This window comes from Choristoneura fumiferana, chromosome 28 (genome assembly GCF_025370935.1).
Source record: "Choristoneura fumiferana chromosome 28, NRCan_CFum_1, whole genome shotgun sequence".
Taxonomy (NCBI): domain Eukaryota; kingdom Metazoa; phylum Arthropoda; class Insecta; order Lepidoptera; family Tortricidae; genus Choristoneura; species Choristoneura fumiferana.
This window is the reverse complement of record NC_133499.1, coordinates 8825606-8847873: the sequence shown is the minus strand read 5'-3', so window position 1 is coordinate 8847873 and position 22268 is coordinate 8825606. Positions and strand designations below refer to the sequence as shown.

The following is a 22268-nucleotide window of genomic DNA, read 5'->3' as shown; positions in this document are numbered from 1 at the left end:
TTCACTTACTCTACGGCCACGGAGCCACAATAGATCAGTTACTAAGTATTTTAAAATATTTCATACAAAAACTTTTCCAAGTTACCTTAAACATAACATTTAAAATATTCTATTATTTACAAATTATCTAAACTTATATCTAACAGCTATTGGTTGAGTGCTGGATCAAATGTTTGAACCAATACACCAATTTAACTACAGAAACGGTACAGATGTAGTAAATAATCCGTTCCCAATTCGAAACACACATTCTGCAGGTGGTAGGACCTTGTGCTACCACCATCTTGCTCGCTAATCCTGCCGTGAAGCAGCAGTGCTTGCACTGTTGTGCTTCGGCGTGGAGAATAAGACAGCCGGTGAAATTACTGGCACTTGAGGTATCCCATCTTAGGCCTCTAGGTTGGCAACGCATCTGCAATGTTGCAGGTGTCTATGGGCGGTGGTGATCTCTTACCATCAGGAGAGCCACTTGCTCGTTTCCGAATACTGTATGGAATTATTGTGTTAATAATTGACATGTTTGTATTGAATAAAGGGGTGCTACATTATTAGTGACAAATGTCAAACCACAAGTTTGAAGTTTATTACACTGAGACGTTATAACCCCAAGCAAAAAATAAAGTTATATAGAGAACTAGAGTTTACCCGCGGCGTCGCGCGCCTAAACTATGCGATCTAATAGTTACAATTGAAATTCCGGGATTTTACAAAATTCCCCTGGGAATTCCCAAAATTTTGTTCGTCTTCATTGAGGTGTCAAGAACAACCATCCAAAATTTCAGTACTCTAAACCCAGCAGTTGAAATTTCAAGATTTTATCCCTATCCCGTGGGAACATCGGGATAAAAAGTAGCCTATGTGTTATTCCAGACGTCCAGCTACCTACATACCAAATTTCATGACTCTAAGCCAAGCTGTTATTAGTTCGGGATTTTATCCCTATCCCGTGGGAACATCGGGATAAAAAGTAGCCTATGTTTTAATCCAGATTATAAACTAACTTTTTGCCAAATTTCATCCAAATCCGTTAAGCCGTTTCAGCGTGAAGAAGTAACAAACATACTCACTCACTCACTCACTTAAACTTTCACATTTATAATATTAGTAGGATGTATAGTCTGTCAAAAAAGAGAAGAAATTAAAAAGTTTCAACACTAGTGTCCTCCCTTTTTGATTTATCAGGGTTAGAAAGAAATGACACTACAGTGTTGCCACTTTATAATTTCTTCTCTTTTTTGACAAATTAAAAATCTTAACTAACCCAGTGCTGGCTGACCACTATATCGCTTACTTAGGGGCTGTTTCACCATCCATTGATTAGTGTTAACTGGCGGTTAGGTGTGATGCCGTATCTATTTGCTTTTTTCGAATAGATGGAGACGGCATCACATTTAACCGTCAGTTAACACTAATCAATTGATGGTGAAACAGCCTCTTAATATCTTGATGAGAACTTCCCCTACACTGTCTTGATGGGTACTGACTGAAGTAGCATGAGAAATACGAAAGTTCCCGACAAAATACGATGGGAAAGAATTACATACTACATCTGTGGCAAAACAGAACGGAAAATTGAGTTTTTAACAACATAACCTTGTTTTGGGAATTGCTGCTAATATTGGTTCAAACGTTGGTTCAAACATTGGACCCAAACCAAGTCCAACATTTAGGCTCATATTTCAAGTTATTTAGAATATAACTATTGTTCTTGTAAAGCATTATTTGGTCGGAATTTATTTAAAAGTACAGTTTTTTTTTTTCATTTCTGATTGAATACGGACAATAGAAATATTATTTTTAAGTACTATTCCAAATATTATTAAATTTGTGTCAATTTTTACGTACAAGTCCAGATATAATAAAAATCTATTTACATTTCATTACAAAATAATATCACTAAAATTATTTCTTAAAATAAAAAAAATGGTAATATGATTTCTATGGCAACATAAAATATAGTCTAAATGCGTGGTGTAAAAAAAAAGCGAAAAAAAAGTTTTTTTTTTTTCGAAGAAATCATTGTTATTTACAATAATTTTATATATATAAATATAATTTGTGTTATTATTGTGGTACTAAGGCACTATACTATGTACATATAGAAAGGCAAGATAGTGTGAAAGAGATCTTACAGGATTTGTCAATTATAGCCGGCTTATAAATAAAAAGATCATTTTAAGTAACCATTTTGTCGCCGACCGAAAAGTTTCGTTATTCTAAAACACTTATTCCCTTGTCACTAAGGATAGCTGCCTTATAATTGACTAAATCGACAAACTAATATTACGTACATGTCAAAAAAAAATAGTCGACCAAATTTTCGTCGCCGACCAACCACGACGACCACGAGAAAACCGAATACCTACCAAGAAAGTTTTAATTCTAAGTCAAATCACCCAAAAAATATTTTATCGGCGACTATAAAGAACAACATCGACAAAACTCACTATAGTAATAATATTCCCATTCTCTAGTGTACAATTTTTAACTGTTACACACATATATTAGTCGGCGACCAATCTTTCACATTCCTGTTGGCGCTAAAGCCTACATTTGACTTAGCGTTGCGTATTCGCGATTAGTTGGCGACAATTTTTTCGTCGATATAGTCGGCCACACAAAAGCAACCAACGCCAATTAGGGCTATCGTTTTTTGTCTCACTAGATGGCGCACTGTTGCGTGAGGTTTTTAAGTATGGCTTTCAAAGTCTGTCATTACGGGCGTGAAAACAAAGTTTAGATTAAAATCATATTTAATACACCTTAAAACCGTACCATAAAAATATCGAGCATGCCACAGTGTTGTTTATTCCCCGTTTTGTTCGGAAAAAAGGGAGGACAAAGGTTTCCGAAAGACAAAACTGTCTCAAAACACAGACATTCATTGCCCTGGAACGCATATTTGCCATAATTAATTTCAGATGTTGCAAAATATTCACAAAATTATTCTAATTATAAATAAACCCGCGTAGCTCACCCAAAAACTATGACATTTGACATTTCGGAGACCTCACGCTACACTAGCGCCTCTAGTGGCGAATTCATACGCGATAGCCCTCATTAGGAGCTTGTTAGTGGCATATAATTGATTTACTGTCATTTAGTGCAAATGAACAACTCGAAATTATACGTCAAAGCAGAGAACTTGACCATCTTGAATATTATAATCGATAAACAAATCTTGGCCCGTGGTAAAATTGTCAAATTTGATGTACGCCGAAAAAAAACGACCACTTGTATTTACGTACACTCAGAAATATGACGAACTGTTAATATGTGCCACCCGAAATCATTTTGCTTTCAGTTTGCTCATACTTTATAATGGACAATATTCCATTTGGGTTTAATTAATTTACAACAAAAATAAATTTGGTTGTAAATAATAATATTTTTTAGCACAATTACATTTTGACAAAATTCACTTTGGATGGTATTCATTTTGGTCCAAATTCAAAATGGTAAAATTCAAGTGAACGATTTTCCATTTGCACCGAAGGACAGTAAATATTATATTGGTTACATAGTCAGCACTCGGTTGCAGTCATTTTAGTTCAGTTTTGTAAATTTTGGTCGGCGACTAATTTAAGTCAGTTTGTCAGTTTAGATTAGACGCCGGTTAATTTTAGTCTGTTTTGCCAGTCTAATAGGCAACTAGTTTAGTCGGCGACTAAAATTAGTCGGTCCCCCAATTTAGTCGCCGACTAATTTTAATCGATATCCCAATTTAGTCGTCGACCAATTTTAGTCGCTTTCCTTATTTAGTCGGCGAGTAATTTTAATCGATATCCCAATTTAGTCGGCGACCAATTTTAGTCGCTTTCCTTATTTAGTCGGCGAGTAATTTTAATCGATATCCCAATTTAGTCGGCGACCAATTTTAGTCGCTTTCCTTATTTAGTCGGCGAGTAATTTTAATCGATATCCCAATTTAGTCGGCGACCAATTTTAGTCGCTTTCCTTATTTAGTCGGCGACTAATTTTAATCGATGTCCCAATTTAGTCGGCGACCCATTTTAGTCAGTATCCCAATTTAGTCGGCGTGTAATTTTAATTTTAGTCGCTCACGATCTCGTTAGCGTTGACGTCGTCGATGGCCGGTATCCCGAGGGTGTCCAAGCTCTCCCCGCTCTCTCTGATCACGTTGAGGGCGACGCCCACTCGCTCTATATGTTCGTCGTTACAGTTCACGTCTTCGTAGCGTGGGGGCATTTCTACGTTCGTCGTGGCTTCGGCGTCCGCCTGGGAAAAAAAAACGGTCAAGCGCGAGTCTGGCGACAAAACTACACTGAAATAGGTTCATCTGTTTGAGAGCTACTATGCCACAGACAGACTTTGGCTTCATATTAAGGGGCAATCATCTTTTTAGTGCTTTTATTCAGTCCCGTAACTCAGGAGACATCAGTAATAGACTTTGTTAGAAAAATGTTTGCAATGTATACTATAGCATGCTAAGGAGATGAGCCACGAAGGAATTGCCTTAAAACTGTCACAATTTATGGTGAATAAATAAATAAATAAAATAAACTCCTAACTTTTAGTGGATTTGTACCCCATAAAATGATACATTTAATAAGTGACTCAGGAGACGTTACATTGGCGACAAGCAACACTATATTTGGTTTGGATAGGTATTTAACTAAATGTAAACAAACTTCAGCCGCCAGATTTGGTACATTCAAGGATTTTAAACATTTTACTTTATCTTTCATTGTAATACGATCAATGTTTAGACGACCAGACGGCCTAGTGGTTAGAGAACCTGACTACGAAGCTCGAGGTCCCGGGTTCGATTCCCGTATCGGGGCAGATATTTTTATGAAAGATACGAATGTTTGTTCTCGGGTCTTGGGTGTTTAATATGTATTTAAGTATGTATATATATCTATATAATTATATTTATCCGTTGCTTAGTACCCATAACACAAGCTTTGCTAAGCTTACTTTGGGACTAGGTCAATTGGTGTGAATTGTCCCGTGATATTTAATATAAACTAGACTAGTGTATTTCAATACAGAAATATAAATGTTTAGATAGTTTAATGGGGGAATTTCAATATTTAAGACACCAAATGACGTTGTTTAGTTTACATTTAGTTAAATGGGTCGATCACTTTTTCTTGTTTGTTATTCAGTCCCGTTGTCCAAGAGACAATAGTGACAGAGTTTCTTAAAAAAAACTGTAATGATATATGCTACTAATGTGCTTAGGAGATTGTCCATTAACTAATGGACTTGTAACTACGACAACAAAAATGTACGCTCTATGAATTATAACCACAGAAAGCATATAGAAACTCATGGTTTTAAAGAGTTGTCCAGGGGACGTAACCATGGCAACGCGGAACAGAGAAAAGTGACCCAAATATATATCCAAACGAAGTATAAAAAGTTGATTCACCTTTATAACACCACTTTTTTTGCGTCGGGAATTAATAAAATAGGTGAAAGGAAAAGTATACTTTTGATTACAATCACACATTCAAATGTTGTTTTCAAAGCTCATAACAAGCGTCGGTAACCTGTGCATTGTTGAGGGCGTCCCTGGAGAGGTACTCGGGCGGCGGGCCGGTTATCTTGCGGAGATCGTACGGCGGCGGACGGGGGTAGTTCTCGAAATTACCGCCCAGCAATCTGTAACATCAATACTAATATTATAAATGCGAAAGTGTGTGTGTGTTTGTATGTTCATCCGTCTTTCACGTCGAAACGGAGCGACGGATCGACGTGATTTTTGACATGGAGATAGTTTATGGGTCAGAGTGTGACGTAGGCTACTTTTTATCCCGGAAAAATGCAGTTCCCGAGGGAACAGAGCGCGATAACCCAATTCCACATGGGCAAAGCCGCGGGCAAAAACTAGTATTAAATATAAACTGAAATATAGATGCACAGAAAAACCAGAAAAATAAGACCAGAATTGGGAATCGAGCCCAGGTCCTCGGTATTCCGTAGCGCGTGCTATACCGCTACACCACTGCTGGTCAAAATAAGACCAGCACTAGGAGCCACCAGTGACCAGCAGTGGTGAAGCGGTATAGCACGCGCTACGGAATACCGAGGACCTGGGTTCGATTCCCAGTGCTGGTTTTATTTTTCTGGTTTTTCTGTACATCTATATTTCAGTTTGTATTTTCAATTTAGGTTTTACGGGATGACCGTAAAAGAAAAATTTGGAATTAAAATAAAAAAATAGAAAAAGATTCCAAAAACCCAATCTAAGTATTAAATATATTATAATTAAATATCGCATATTATTAAATGTAGTAATGCATGTAGTTTATCTTTTTTTAAGCGATTTAGTCACTTTCGGACGGTGACGTTTCGAAGCTACAAATTACAGTATTTTTAGTAGATTTAGTTACTATAGTCGCTTTTGGTCAGCGACAAATTCGCCGTCGGTTCACTCGGCGACTAATTTTTGCATTTTCATTGCATAAATTACAGTAATTCAAATTTTTCATCAGTTTGGTCGCTTTTGGTCGGCGACAAATATTCGTCGCTATAAAAAACAGTAATTCAACTCTCTCCGGTTCGGTCGCTCCTGGTCGGCCCCCCACTCACTGGATGGTCCTCACATTCCTCGTGTACGTGCCCCCCTCCCTCGGGCCCGGCGCGGCAGGCTCAGTAGGAACCTCCTCAACTGCAGCGTTAGCCAACGCGCGTCTAAGCGAGAGAGCGATACAGTTCCACCGTGTGCGTGGAGTTTACATACATACCGTCGTTGGTTTAGTCGCTTTTGGTCGGCGACTAATTTGAGTCATTCTTTATCTGGCGACTATTTCATTCGGTTAGTCACTTTTGTCAGTTTAGTCACATTAGTCGGTTGTCACTTCTGACGGTTTAGTCGCTTCACTCACCGGATGGTCCTCCCATTCCTCGTGTACGTAGGCGCCCCCCCCTCGGGCCCGGCGCGGCCGAGGCGCGGCAAGCTCAATTGGAACCTCCCCAACTGGAGAGTCAGCCGCCGAGCATCCAAGCGAGAGCGATACAGTTCCACCGGGTGGGTGAAATTCAGCTCCCGGGCACAGTTGCCTGCAACAAATTATGGTATGACGAGGGGCCATCCATAACCCTTTATAGGGCAAGAGCCAAAATCGGTCGCTCTATAGGTGTGCCATAAGACGTCGTAATCCATAAGATTCAAAATTAATAGTGTTCACATACTATGTATGTATGTAAATACTTTATTGTACCATCAGCCAAATAAGTGGTCTATCAATTTTGAAACAAGTTCCTATGAAATGAATATGTCGCTAAAGTCGAACTTTCAAGTTGACAGACACGTCTATTTGCATTACTGTTTTATGACATGCCAACGATTATCAACTTTAGGGTGGTAGACCACATATTTGGCTGATGGTACATAAAACACAGAAATAATACAAAAAGAAAATAACAAAACAAAAGATTACAAAGGCGAACTTATCCCTAAAAGGGATCTTTTCAAGCTAACCTAAACAGGAAAGGAAAACTTATAGATAGGCGAACATACTGTTATTATAATCTATCCAAAGCCTTAAGAACTTATTGGATAGATTGTGAAAAAGATTGGCGCGAAAAGAAAAGTTGCTATAAAGGGATAAACGTCACACCAATTTTGATTTAGTCAATTGTCACGCGTATTGGTATGAAAAATGCGTCAATTTTGCGTTCTTGTGACATAAACCGCTTGCCTCCCACTAAATGCCGTAATTTGTGAATAACACTCAAGCGACTTGTTTTGGCAACCCGAAAAATCAATGGCCGCTGCTAAAACTGCTCGGTGACTAAAATTAGTCGGCGACAAAAATTTGCTGCCCATGATTAGATAGATGTCCATGACTAAAATTGGTCGCCGACTAAAATTGGCTGCCGACTATTATTGATGACTGATGACAATTAGAATTGATCGATGACTATAGTAGGCGACTAAAATTAGTCAGCGACGAAAATTAGTTGCCGAGTAGGTAATATTGGTGACTGATGACGATTAGAACTGGTCGATGACTAAAATTGGTCGGCAAAAAAATGTTGCTGCCGACTTATACCGATGACTAGAACTGGACGGCCAAATTTAGTCGCCGACAAAATTTTTCCTCACCCGTCTCAGCGTTGATGAAAAACTCGTCGTTTTGGTCGCAGAAGGTGGGACTGCGATATTCGTCGAGCCGGGTTCGATTCCGGACGGGGGACGCGTGGAGCGAGCGAGACCGCACCGTCGTCATCTCGACATCGCATTCTGTCGGTACCTGGAGAAAAAAAAACAATATTTGAATTTATTTCGCTGCCTATTCGACTTGCCATCCAAACTATACAGGATGTCCCGTAAGTAGTAACAAACTTATAGGGGAGACAAGTGGGCAAGTCATCTACTAATCATAAACAAATGGCTTTAGAAGAAATCTCATTGTTTTCGAGAAATTTATGCATTTTTGAAATATTCGTGTGATATCCGGAATTCGGCAAGAGGGCACGCGGCCGATCACCAACTCGCTGGACTGACCTGATTAAAAAAGCTACTGAGTCCACCATGGTCCAGTGTAATCGCAACGCCTCTAACCGGCAGAAATGGAAACACATTGCTAAGAGGGCTGTCCTCGAAAAGGTCTGCGACCCACCGAACATCTCTCCGTGTACCTCGTCTGCGCAACCACAACCACTCTGACAAGAGTGTCCGACTAAGAAGATTCGGAATTGATTTCTTTATTTTTGCATTTATTTATATTGCAAAATAATCTTTAATAGTTGTTGTTTAATGCAAAAACCATTAAAAACAAAATTAGTTTTTTTTTTTATTTCAATTTGAATTTTGCCTCGACTCCTGACCAGTGGGCAAGTTTTCACCTAACCCAGTAAAAAAAAGTGCATGACATTGGTTTATAGCTTATTTTACCGACCTGTCTGTATCGCGTGGAGAAAATGGCGCCAAGTCTGGACAGTCCGTACCCAGCATTGGGATCCGGGTTACCATCCTCTGTCTGAGGGTCTGGAGTTGTTTGCTAGAAAAAAAAACAGGTTCAAGTTCAACATCAATCACTTGTGTATAACAGGAACAGTAGCGGGCCTAAAATGCTTCCTTGGGGTACTCCATAAGGATTGTGTTTATAACCAAACTTAATTATTTACTAGGCGCTGAATTCTTGTCTATTAGAAAGACAACTGTAGATTCAATTTAGTACATTTTCTCTAACAGCGTATTCGCCTAATTTATAGAGAGCTATGTAATGATTAACATACTCAAACGCTTGGCTCAAGTCGAATTGTGTGTTACTTACTTTTTCACGCTAAAACGGATGAATTTGTATGAAATTTGGTATGTAGACAGTTGGAACTTTGGAATAGCAATAATATGGGCTATTTTTTGTACCGTAATTCTCAACGAATTGGGATATAGATAACGTTAATGAAGACCACGATGCCCATCATTATTCCAGCCTACACTACGTCCCACTACTGACACAGGCCTCCTCTCAAAATAAGAGGGCTTGGGTAATTCCCATACGGGCATAGTACGGATGCCCACGATGTAACTTCGGGAAATTCCTATCGGAATTTAGTAAAATCCCGGATAGTAGTCTAAGAGGCTGTTTCACCATCCATTGATTAGTGTTAACTGACGGTTAAATGTGATGCCGTCTCCGTCTATTCGAACAAAACAAAGAAACGAGTCAGTTAACACTAACCAATGGATGGTGATACAACCCCTTAGAGTCATGTGGTCTCACCATGGCGACATCGGGCGTGAGCGGAGGCGGCGCGCGACCCGCCTCCTGTTCCAACAACCTCGACGCTTCATAGCACGGCGGGAACCGGGGCGTCTGTCGACAAACACATCACATCATCATCATCAGCCGGAAGACATTTACCGCTGAACAAAGGTCTCCTCTTAGAAAGAGGGACTTCAGGATTTGTCACCGGCGTTAACCTAGAGGATCTGTCTGGCGTCAAGTTGTGACACTTTTAAGCGCGTCACTGGCGTTAATAAAATAATATATAGCTACTAGCTTTCGCACGCGGCTCCGCCCGCGTGGTATTCGGTTATCGAGCGTTGTTCCCTCGGGAACTGCATTTTTTCGGGATAAAAAGTAGCCTATGTCACTCTCGGGCCCATAAACTATCCCTATGCCAAAAATCACGACGATCCGTCGCTCGGTTACGGCGTGAAAGACGGACAAACAAACACACTTTCGCATTTATAATATTAGTATGGATGTAATACTCTTATTAACATCAATCAACCGAAGTTATGACACGGGCGTTAACCCGGTCTGTCTCATAAGCGTCGCCTGCGTCAACTCCGTCAATGTCGTCAACTGCGTGAATGGCGACAACTGCGTCAATGTCGTCAACTGCGTGAATGGCGACAACTGCGTCAATGGTGCCAACAGCGTCAATGGTGGTACCTGGTGCGCGGTGTAGTGTCTAGCGGCAGCCGCCCTGGCATAGCTCCGCAGCGCGGCTCTCTTCATGTGCATCTTGCAGAGTGCTGACACCAGCAGTACCACCGCTATCATGAATATCAACGCGCACGCTGAAAAAAAAAGGTTTTGGTAATAACCTCCTTCAAGCAGACAGGTGCAAAGGTCAAAATTTATAAACACACAAATATCACGCCTGTATTCCCAAACGGGGTAGGCAGAGCACACGAAACGTTGCCGCTTCGGAGCCACTTTTAGCAATTTTAGGTTTAAAGTTTGACAAAAACGGTACAATAGTGACAGGTTGCTAGCTTGTCGCCTACGGTATAATTACATTAACCCGTTTCAATGTTTTTTACGAATTTACCTACTATCCTAGCTTTTTTAATTACAAAAAACTGAAAAGCAAAAAAAAAAAAACAATTTTCAAGTAGTCTACTCCTGGCTAGTGCTGAGCTGAGGCACCGACTTCAAACTAGTACCGAGATTAAGGTTAAATAAAGTTTTATTTTTTGGTTTTCAGTTTTTTCGGCGGTTTGATTTTTTTTTTAAAAAGTTTTTATTTTATACTTTTTTCCCACCCTTGAGGTAATTTGTATAATACCAACTTCAATGTATACCCTGCCTAATAAAAAAAAGAATTCTCAAAATCGGTCTACTCTGTAAAAAGTTATGCTTGGTCATACATTACAATCAGTGACTGAACAATCAATTATTAACCCATGTTTTCCTACCCTTAGGGTAGGAATATTATTTCCAAATTTTATGGGAACACCCTCGTGGTATACGCTATAGTCGCTACCCAATAAAAAAAGAATTATCAAAATCGGACTACTCTGTAAAAAGTTATGCGTGGTAATACATAAAAAAAAAATACTCGTCGACTTGAGAACCTCCATATTTTTTTGTCGGTTAAAAAAAACTACTTACTCGAACTAGCGCATCGAGGGTCCCGTACAAAGTAGGTAACTGAAAATCCAGTATCAGCAGAACCCTGCAGAAGTCTCGTACAGTTGAGTTCATAAACTTGTGAGCAAAAATTTGATCAAAAATATCTGAACACGCTTCTACGCCGTTAACAATAGAGTCAACAACTTGAATCGTTTTTTTTTGTACAATGAGGGCTATCGTTTTTTGTCTTACTAGATGGCGCCACTGTTGCATGAGGTTTTTAAGTGTGGCTTTCAGACTGTTATTACGGGCGTGAAAACGAAGTTTAGATTAAAATCATATTTAATACATCTTAAAACCGTAGCATAAAAATATCGAGCAAACAGTGTTGCGTAGTCCCGTTTTGTTCGGAAAAAAGGGAGGACAAAAGTTTTTGAAAGACAAAACTGTCTCAAAACACAGACATTCATTGCACCTTATCGCATAATTGCCATAATTAATTATAAATAAACCCGCATAGCTCAAAAACTATGAGATTTGACATTTCGGCGACCTCACGCTCACGCTACACTAGCGCCTCTAGCGGCGAATTCAAACGCGATAGCCCTCATTCTCATGTCATGTTTGTGAATAAAGTTTTTTATCCATCTATCGTATCGTGTTCAGATATTTTTGAACAAATTTTTGCTCACAAGTTTATGAACTCGAATGTACAAGCCATTAAATACCGCACTCACCAGTAACAGTGTATATGGTGGACTGTATGAACCCATAGTCGTCTGGCGTATGCCTGTCCTCATACAGCGCCGGGTACTCCACCTCCATGTAGCCTGCCAACAAATAACAATCGTCATCAGCTAGACATACAGTCAGCAGAAGTAGATTTTTTTTTTATTCGACTGGATGGCAAACAAGCAAGAGGGTCTCCTGATGGTAAGATCACCACCGCCCATAAACATCTGCAACACCAGGGGTATTGCAGACGCGTTGCCAACCTAGAGACCTAAGATGGGATACCTCAAGTGCCAGTAATTTCACCGGCTGTCTTACTCTCCACGCCGAAACACAACAGTGCAAGCACTGCTGTTTCACGGCAGGATTAGCGAGCAAGATGGTGGTAGCAATCCGGGCGGACCTTGCACGAGGTCCACCTGCAAAATTTCCGAATTTGCAATGAATGTCCGTTAGTAAGTATTAAGTAACCTTCCCCCTTGCGGTTGTACTGCGCATGCTCGGAGCAGCAGCCGGGCTGCGACGGACACAGCGGCGCGCAGCACGCCGCCGCCGGGATGCAGCGCCCCGACGAACAGTTCAGCATCTCAGGACCTAAGGAAGTGGACTGATGTACTATAATTGTTCCAATCGTTTATTTAACTTTTGACAGCTCGAGTACTAATTAAAATACTGATTCGATTTCTTTTAACAATCGATTTTATTCATGAAGAAGTTTTAATCGATTTAACACATTCATATTTTATTTTTTTATTAGGAAAAAATCGTCTCTAGATTGTCCAGCAGTGGTGTAGTGTAGGGGTTATAGCACGCAGCACGGATTGCTGAGGACCTGGGTTCGATTCCCAGTGCTGGTCTCTTTTTCTGGTTTCTCTGTGCATCCATGTCTCAGTTTGTATTTTCGATATGGTTTCACGGGATACCCGTAAAAGTAACAAATTTGGAGTTGAAATAAAAAATACAAAAGACTCCAAAGAACCAATCATGTTAGCCTTTGTTCAAGCGTCAGATGCGTTACTGACCGCTTTACTAGCGCCAGCCGGGTCAATTGTGTGAGCCACCTCACAGGTGTTAGCTCCGTCACTGGCGTCATTTGACACTGCCGTCAGTGGCGGCACTGGCATCAACTGCGTCACTGGCGACATTTACGACTGTCGTCAGCCGGGACCCTAACTAATGTCAGCCGCGTGAAAGGCGTCAACACTCACGCTGGCACACCGCAGCGGGGCACACGGGCGGCGCCTCGTCCTCCCCGTGCTCGCAGTCCGACCGTCCGTCGCACACAAACGGCGCCAGCACGCAGCGCGGCCCGCACGAGAACGCGCCGCGCGCGCACCCCACTATACCTGCGAACAGACAAACATACAATTTCCACTGATATTATATAGTCAATCTCCCACCAATCCCACTGTTCGACTAGTCCCATAACCCTCTAATCCAATCCTAACCACTAATCCTACTAATCACAACTGTGGCGGTGGGCGCGGGGGCCTATGCACATTAACGAATCCCAGATGGTTTAGGACCAGGACTCGCCTATTTTCGCCAGCTCAGAGGTCTCGCTCGAGGGGAGATGAAGGAAACAGTTGTGACGAGTGGACCCGTCACGAGCCAGGGAACGTGCGGCTACAACACTGCGCCAGACTGGCGCCCCGGAGCGCCACGTTACACAGTAGTTACCCAAAATCCAACACCAATTTATTCACAAAATACAGAAAGTATTCTTATTCACTATGTACACTAAGTTTATCGTACACGGACGACGGGGGAGGTCACGCGGGACCTTCGGACGTAAAGGAACGGTTTTATGTTACGGCGGCGGCGGCGGTTACTATCTACGGTGGGTGCGAATCCCTAACAGGAGGCGTACGCTAAATAATAACGGTGGGAAGCGGTTAGGTTACTTTACGGTTAGTCGGGGAGCCCGTGGGATATGACGGACTGCCACCACATCAACAAGACAGGTTCCGGATTACGAGGCAAGGGACGAGGAGGGAGGCGGAGGCACCTATCGATGAGTACTTGAGAGAATAGGAACGGGCGGTACGAATAACCCTCGAGCCTCTCTCTCTCTCGCTCTGCTTTTGATTATGTGGTATGCTCCAATAAATGGGGCCTTATTATGGGTTAATACAAACCTTTGTTCTGCACCAGCACAAACTTGGTGACGCTGAAGGGCGGTGACGAGCACATGTACTGCCCGCTGTCTTCCAACTCCAACTCCGACTTCAGCAGGGAACTGGAGGCAGTCGGCCCGACTGGCTCTATCAAGAACGGCCTGCGGACAACGGTCTACATTAATTCGCATAACGTAATATTCCTAATTCAAACTGACATATCATGATTGATAATATAAAATATATAACCGAATTTCACATGATACTGTTATAACATATGACGATGATGCACAGTTACCGAGATAACTGATTCTCAAAATCTACCTCTCAATGACTCAGCAGTCCCAGTTGACCCAGACTAGAGCACAGCTACATAGTTCCACACAAACAGCCGCTGAGTCCTGTCTCCTTTGATCTCGCAGACCAGGGTCAAGTTGTCCCCCACCCTCTTAATCAGGACCTCCGAGTACTCCGTGACCTCGGGGTAGTGGAGGGAGAGCCGCTGGACTGGAGCTGGTTCCGAAGTGCCTGGAAAAAACGGAAACCTATTACTGGGACTCTGTACGTCTGTCACAGGGCTCAATCTCTTGAGCTGTAATAGTTAGACACATGAAATTCACAGATTATCTATTATTGTGGCCGCTATAACAACAAATACCAAAAACAGTATTAAATAAATATTTTTTTAAGTATTATCATGCAATCAGTCGCGGGACTATGAGCAGATGAGTTATGTGATCGATGGTGTGTAGAGTTGGCTCCCCAGCGAGAGACCGCTCTATCTGTGGCTGAATCATCATATTAGCTGATCCAGTTCTAGGATTCTGCGCCTCTTAAGGCGTCTTATCTGGTCAGGCTCAGTGAGTAGCCCTGCCAGCTGGTTAGGGTGGCATTCAAGTTGCTTCTTGTATTTTGTTGAATATGACTGAATTTCTTGTTTCACTGTGTTAATCCTTAGATGTTGATGGACCTCTGAATTCCTGATGAAGGAGGGTATGTTGGCAATTTATTATTATTATTATTTATAATGCACAGGCAGCTTATAGCTGATGCGTGCATATCATTGTTCACTTGTGTAATTGTCTTCAAAGTACTTATCAAGTCTGAGTCGGCATCCTGCATTGCCCGCCACTCATCTCGGTCCAGTGCTCTCCTCATCCAGCACCTTTCCGCCACTTTGACCAGGTCGTCGGTCCACCTCATCTCCTGTCTACGAACGTTTCTCTGCCCGGTGCTGGGTCTCCACTACATGACTGCCTTCCCCCATCTTCCATCACTCCTGCGGCATATGTGTCCAGCCCACTTCCACTTCCTTTGGGTGATTACCTTGGCTATATCGTTGAGCCTTGTTCTTCTCCGAATCTCCATATTTCGGAATCTGTCACGGAGAGATATGCCCAACATCGCCCGCTCCATTGCCCTTTGCGTGACTTGCAGCTTGTGTATGACTTAGATAATAATACTTAAATTAAAATAAAATAAATATTTAAGGGGGGGGCTCAGTCAGAATATGTCTCAACCTGAAATCAACTACAAATACTCAGGTCTGCTGCCCCTTGAAGCATTGGGAAAAGCTTCTAGCACTCAACACTATCAAACGATATGGTCATTAATTAATTTAAAATTTAAATTTAAACTTTAAATTGACATAAACAGAAAAACCTAGAAACTTGAAATTTGGTGTGAAGGTAGCTCTTATAGCAAGTGAATAAGAAAATATGTTTTTTTTTTTAATTTTATGTGTCTGTCTATGTCTCACTACCATTTAAAATATGCCCACACTGCATACATTTTGCTTAGAAGACGGGTTCTGCTAACACTGAATATTACCAGATTACAAATTTGTACGGGTCCAAACTTGTTGGCGTTTTTTCATAAAAATACAGTAATAGTTAGTTAAAATGTAGTTAAATGATAACTTAATTATTTAATGTTAGAATTACATTATTTTCCTAAATTTACTTTAATAACAAAGTTGTCAACGTTAATCCAATTTACATTATTTTAATGAATACCAAAAAAAAAAATACGAATTTTTGCTCAAATGATAACAAAGAGTGTTTACCAAATTTAATTGACATTTATAAGCATAATAAATGTGTAAATTGTAGGAAAAATAGGCGTAGAAAAGTGAAAGGACTTTGTTATTTTAGATAAATCCCCGTTAAAATTTTTATTTTACGATGTTGTTTAACTTGTTTTCAATGAAAGCAGAAACGTTACATTTTTTTACCAATAAAAATTAGATATATCACAATGACAAATCATTTAACGTTTCTTATAATTGATGAAAATCGACTTTTCGTTTCAAAACCTTGGGCCAATTTTTCGGACGTGAAGAAAAATTCCTCTACAACACGTATGTTCGCAAGGTACTTACATATTTGCACTGTTACTGTAAGAAATTTAAAATTAAGGAACACTAACTTACTTTTCATTTTTTGTTTACGAAAACTGTAAATACATTTTTCAACTTGACATTCAACAAATACGTAATTTGTTAATGTTTTTTATTTCTTAACGGCAATTAAAGCTAAAAATACATAAATAGATTACCCAACGAAAAGAAACTGCAATTGGCCGGTGGTACTTCAAAGGTAAGAATTATCGCAAACAAAAGCGAACACAATGTCGGCCCATTTAAGCGTATTTTATCATTTATTATACATTTTCTACATATGTTGTGACTGAAATCGCCAGTTTATTAAACCAACTTCAAGCAGTGGCGTAGCTACCAGGGCTAGGCGGGGCAGTGCCCCGGGGCCTTCAAGCTCAGGGGCCTCGAAATTCTGCTTTATAGCTGATGATAAAGTTGCTTAGCATTTTTAAAGTATTTGCATATATAATTTTTGAATTTGAATTTTTTGAATTTTTTAATGATTTTACTTCAAAAAACCTTACCAGTTTTGATAGCAGTGGGCCCATTTTTTTATTTGCCCCAGGGCCCTAGGTTACCTAGCTACGCCACTGACTTCAAGCTTCTTCGAATTTTATACTATAAAACTGTTTTTTTTTTCGGTAAACAATCACTATAAATTACGAAGTCCAAATTGTTGTAACAATAATCAAAATTATCTGATTTTAGTCGGATGTATCTTTCTACCGTTCGTGTGGGCAGTTAACGCGGTCTGGTTCTTCAAGGAAGCCTTCATGAAGCCTCCGTTTGACGAACAGAAACAAATAAAAAAATGTAAGTTCTGCTATTCACATTAATACATGGTAGGTAGTTAACTGTGTCGGCGGCCGATCGTAAAATTCGCCACATCACGAAATTCCTAGGCATATCGTGAAATGGCGCCATTTCATAAACTGGCTAAGGGACTTTTTTTTTTTTTATTCGACTGGATGGCAAACAAGCAAGGACAACCGCCATTTCGTACAAAACACCGCTTAACGTTTTGCCCAGTGACGTTTACGCAGATCACTCAACCTTAAGTTGACTGGCAGTATCTTATCAATCTCGACATATACCATGCCCTCGTACCGCTCTGCTTTCAGAGCATGACATGAGTGCGTGTGAGCTAACTTTGGGGCGGCAGACGTGAACTTGCCTTCGAAATCCAAAAGCTTAATGGTTACTTGACCTGAAATGTATATTTCAGAACTAAATTATTGTTATTATTATTTTAAAATTTATGACGGTGGAAGCATTCTACACTTCCACTGAACGTAGATGTAGTTTAGATATAGTTAGTGTTTAGTATTGTAACTAAGGGACCCCATACATCCCTGTATTTCTTTTATTATTATTTTTTGTATTATTTTTTTTTTAATTGTATAATATAGTTTTTAAGTATTTTATTTGTATTATATTTTTTATGAAAAAATGACTTTCTGCCAAGTTTCTTGCGGCGCATTCTTCTTGGCAATGATGGTCTTTCCGAAAGCGCTGGTAGTTTAAAAAAATGACGTGTAAAAGTGCCCATTGCGGCCTATTTACTGAATAAATCATTTGAATTTTGAATTTTGAATCTCGACATTGGCGGAATCATCGCATCGTCCGATGGGCCATTATAGTCCCAAAAATTGAATTGAATTGGCACTATATGCCTGGTATAGAACTAGGATTGATAAATGTGTGGCTCTAATTGATCTGCCATATTGTTTTTCAGGCACCATACAGGCAGGATATGCCGGACCATTTTTTAGGCATATCATGAAATGGCGCCTCTGGCGGATTTTACGATCGGCCGCTGACATATATAACTGGATGGAATGTCAATCTATCATTCATAATACTTAAAATCCTACTAATATTATAAATGTGAACGTTTGTAAGTCTGTTTGTTACTTCATCATGTCTAAAACTGAACCAATTAGATGAAATTCAGTATACAATAGTTTGAGTCCCGGATAAGGACATTGGATAGTTTTTATCCTAGAAAATTGCATAGTTCCCGCGGGTTAGTAATAAGCAAATTAATAATAAGTACATGAGTTTATCTTGATGAATTATTTCATGTCAATACATTTAGGTTAATATAAAATGTTTAAATTTTAAATTCTTGTTCATCCTAGCCTGTAGGTCCCACTGCAGCACGTGCCTCCTCTCAAAATGTGAGGTTGTGTAGGTTTCCTCACAAGTATTCCTTACAGTAAAGCTCATGGTAAATTTCAAATGTAATTTTGCACATGAATGTTGAAAAACACGAGGTGTGAGCCTGGGTTTGAACCCACGATGCTCTGCTTGAGAGGCCATAAGACAAACCACTAGACAGATCGGCTTATCACACCTGTGAACACTACCATAGGCATATACAATACAGGGTGGAAAGTTGAATGGGGCGGCAATACTGGGTTAAGACACTAACTTTAGTTAAAATGTTCAGTTTTTAGTTGTCCACATACTGTTTGATTTCTTTAAGTATAAAGGATTCATATTCGTAAAAAAACAACATGCTAAAGTTTCACTGCAAATTAGTACCCTACGAACTGTATGGAAAAAGTTTTCTTTGATTTGTGGGTGTTCTAGTACTCTAACCTTAGTTGGTCTCAAAAAGTGTTTTAATCCTTGATAGAAATGGGACCGATTGGCATTACAAAAAATGACAAATCTGTTGATTTTCTCGTTGACTGTACATTTTATCATAAATCTGTGAATGTTGGTTGTCATCACTCAAAAAGTTAGTAAAGGTCTCCTAAGAGCATTTTCGCGTAGCAGCAAGGGATCTAGTAGCTGCCCTTGCTGCCCCATCTCAACTTTCCACCCTGTATAGAGGGGGCCGTGCCCTCCCCAGTATGGTCCAGTGCCCACCAGGATGTGCTACCGATTCAAAATTCTATAATACTGATATCTTCACACAAAAATCCAGGCCAGCAACCCCCCCCCACTCCCTTAATGTGTTTCAAATTGCCATATAAAATGTGTGAAGTAATTTATAGTTCTTTAATGGCATGATGTATTAGATTAATTTCTGTAGGGACAATGAAAATTGTTACAAGTTTCCAGCTATCAACTCACCTAATTTCATGCTAATCCGTCCAGCCACTTTAGCGTGAAGAAATATTGTCTCATGTTGGGGTGGGAGGCAATGAAGAAGTTGATAGAATGGCTAAGTTAGCAGTCACGGATGGTATGTGTCTCTTGGATAAACCTTATGGTGCTGAGCTAATGCAATTAGCCAGGGAGAAGTGTTTTGCAAAATGGCAGGAAACGTTCAATATTAAATAAATAATAAATATCACGGGACAATTCACACCAATTGACCTAGTTCCAAAGTAAGCTTAGCAAAGCTTGTGTTATGGGTACTAAGCAACGGATAAATATAATTATATAGATAGATACATACTTAAATACATATTATACACCCAAGACCCGAGAACAAACATTCGTATTTTTCATACAATATCTGCCCCGACGCGGGAATCGAACCCGGGACCTCAAGCTTCGTAGTCAGGTTCTCTAACCACTAGGCCATCTGGTCGTCTAAAAAATATTGAATCCATGACTAAGGCCATTTGGTGCCATAGAGAGTAAAATCTTCAAAGTACCCTGGTTTGATAATTCCAGCCTCCTCAGGGATCTTCTCGTGTAGGCTTTTCGTGTGCGGTCTGGTCACATTCCACTAAACAGTTTTTTGAATTTGATGACAGTTGTACAACCACTTTTGTGTATAGGTTGTAATAAGACTGAAGACCTTATTCATTTTCTTTTGGATTGTGATCGGAATAAGGACATCAGAGACAGGTATTTGGATGGTATGGGCTTGTTCAATGGAGGTGTAAATGTAATTCTGAGTCGACCGCTTTCAGAGGAGGCGATGCTGATTTACAGGTTCATTAGACAGGCCTTTGCATCCAGAGACGTGGCTTCAGTGCAAGCGAGAGCGTAAAATTTGTAGTGTGGTGTATATAACTGAGGCTCCCCATGAGGCTGACATAGTCACATTTAGGGGCTGTTTCTATTTGTTTTGTTCGAATAGACGGAGACGGCATCACATTTAACTGCCAGTTAACACTAATCAATGGATGGTGAAACAGCCCCTTAGTGTACTAAAGCCTCGTTAAAATACTAGATTAAGGGGCTGTTTCACCATCGATTGATTATTGTTAACTGGCGGTTAGGTGTGATGCCGTCTCTATTTGTTTTGTTCGAATAGACGGAGACGGCATCACATTTAACCGTTGGTTAACGCTAATCAATGGATGGTGAAACAGCCCATAAAAAAAAAAAAATTGGTCTCGTTAGCGAGGGGACAAAATTAGAGTTTAATAGAAGAAATGTTGTCACATTATACTAACATGCTTAGCAGGTAAACGAAACGAAAACGAAAGTTTAAAACGTTATATGCTTAGAAGGGACTGAAAGCTACCACAAAAATGCATGTTTGGCAGATTTGAATCCTTTAGGCACTTGTCCCACCGCCGACGATGCGAGGAAGCGAGCGAGTAGAGCTAGCGAAGAAGTGGGCGAGCAGCGAGAAGCGAGTGTAGTTCTGTCGCTGGCTGTAAGCGAGTGTTCGCGTGCGACGGGCGATTACTCGCTCCACTCGACTCGCTCGTGCGGGGCGGCCGCCAAGCTGACATCGCTGAGCGAGTATCTATAGCTCAGCGAGTTTTATAGCTCTTGTCGCTGCGACAAAAGATGTAAGAGCGAGTTCTCGCCGACAGTGTGAACAGCCAGCGATCAACTATTAATATGTGTCTCTTTTACTCACACAGGATCTTATATTTTTTGTTCGTTTCTTGAGCGAGAAAATAGTCGATAGCCAATCGTTTCCTCGCTGGCGGTGAGACAAGTGCCATAAACTTATGGTTTAAAAAGTGACTCGAGATAACGTAACTATAGCAATAAATGAGTGACAAGAAAGTTGATTGACCCAACAAACACACACATACTCACAAACTTTCGCATTTATAATGAATTAGAATTAGATAGAATATAGCTCTTATAATATTAGTAGGAAGTAGATTTTTTTCCCGTTGGTTTCCAGATGTTTGTTCCAGTTTCCAGTGTTTTATACATTTTCATTACATTCCATTCCAGATGTGGTGATGAGCGGCGCGGGAGCCCTAGCGTGGGCGGTGGTGCTGATCTCCTGGGCGCTCATGTTCCAGTCGCGACGGGTCGCGTGGGGGGCCACGGGCGAAGCCCTATCCTTCGTATTGCCGCTCGGCAGGGCTTAGAATTAAAATGACTGGGTCCATATCTGCTTGCATCATCATCATCATCAGCCGGAAGACGTCCACTGCTGGACTAAGACCTCCCCCTTAGAACGCCACAATGAACGACAACTCGCCACTTGCATCCACCCACCTGCTACTCTCACGACGTCAGTCCACCTGGTGGGAGGCCTGCCGACGCTTCGTCTCGTTCAAAGAACTGATAATCGTTGGGGGAGAAAAGTCCTCGAGTGGCGACCACGAACCGGAAGGCGAAGCGTTGGCTTGCATACTTGTTTAAAATTTTAAATACATCATCATCCCAGCCTATAACGTCCCACTGGCTGGGCACAGGCCTCCTCTCAGACTAAGAGGGCTTGGGCCATAGTTCCACCGGGCCCAGTGCGGATTGGGAATTCTTCACACGCACCATTGAATTGCTTCGCACGTTTGTGCAGGTTTCCTCCCGATGTTTTCCTTCACCGCAAAGCTCGTGGTAATTTCAAATGTATTCCGCACTTTGTTTTCA

The 22268-nt window shown here is 40.7% G+C and overlaps 2 protein-coding genes across 2 annotated transcripts; one reads left to right on the top strand and one right to left on the bottom strand.

The window, feature by feature from the left end:
- Positions 1 to 3433: 3433 nt before the first annotated feature.
- Positions 3434 to 14362, bottom strand: LOC141443772 (uncharacterized). The gene is made up of 12 exons (XM_074109121.1): positions 14352 to 14362; positions 14159 to 14298; positions 13229 to 13366; positions 12492 to 12614; positions 12026 to 12118; positions 10383 to 10510; positions 9705 to 9797; positions 8877 to 8978; positions 8081 to 8228; positions 6858 to 7032; positions 5520 to 5631; positions 3434 to 4239 (listed from the first exon to the last, which is right to left on the bottom strand). Exons 1-12 carry the CDS (start codon positions 14360 to 14362, stop codon positions 4054 to 4056), a joined length of 1449 nt encoding a protein of 482 aa, XP_073965222.1. The 3' UTR covers positions 3434 to 4053.
- A 2324-nt stretch (positions 14363 to 16686) lies between these two features.
- On the top strand, positions 16687 to 22065 carry LOC141443836 (gamma-secretase subunit pen-2-like; the record flags this gene model as incomplete). The annotated part of the gene is given in 4 exon segments (XM_074109204.1): positions 16687 to 16714; positions 16717 to 16734; positions 17223 to 17327; positions 21624 to 22065. Coding segments are annotated over 4 exon segments (291 nt in total), but the record flags the coding sequence as incomplete, so codon positions are not given.
- Positions 22066 to 22268: the final 203 nt, after the last annotated feature.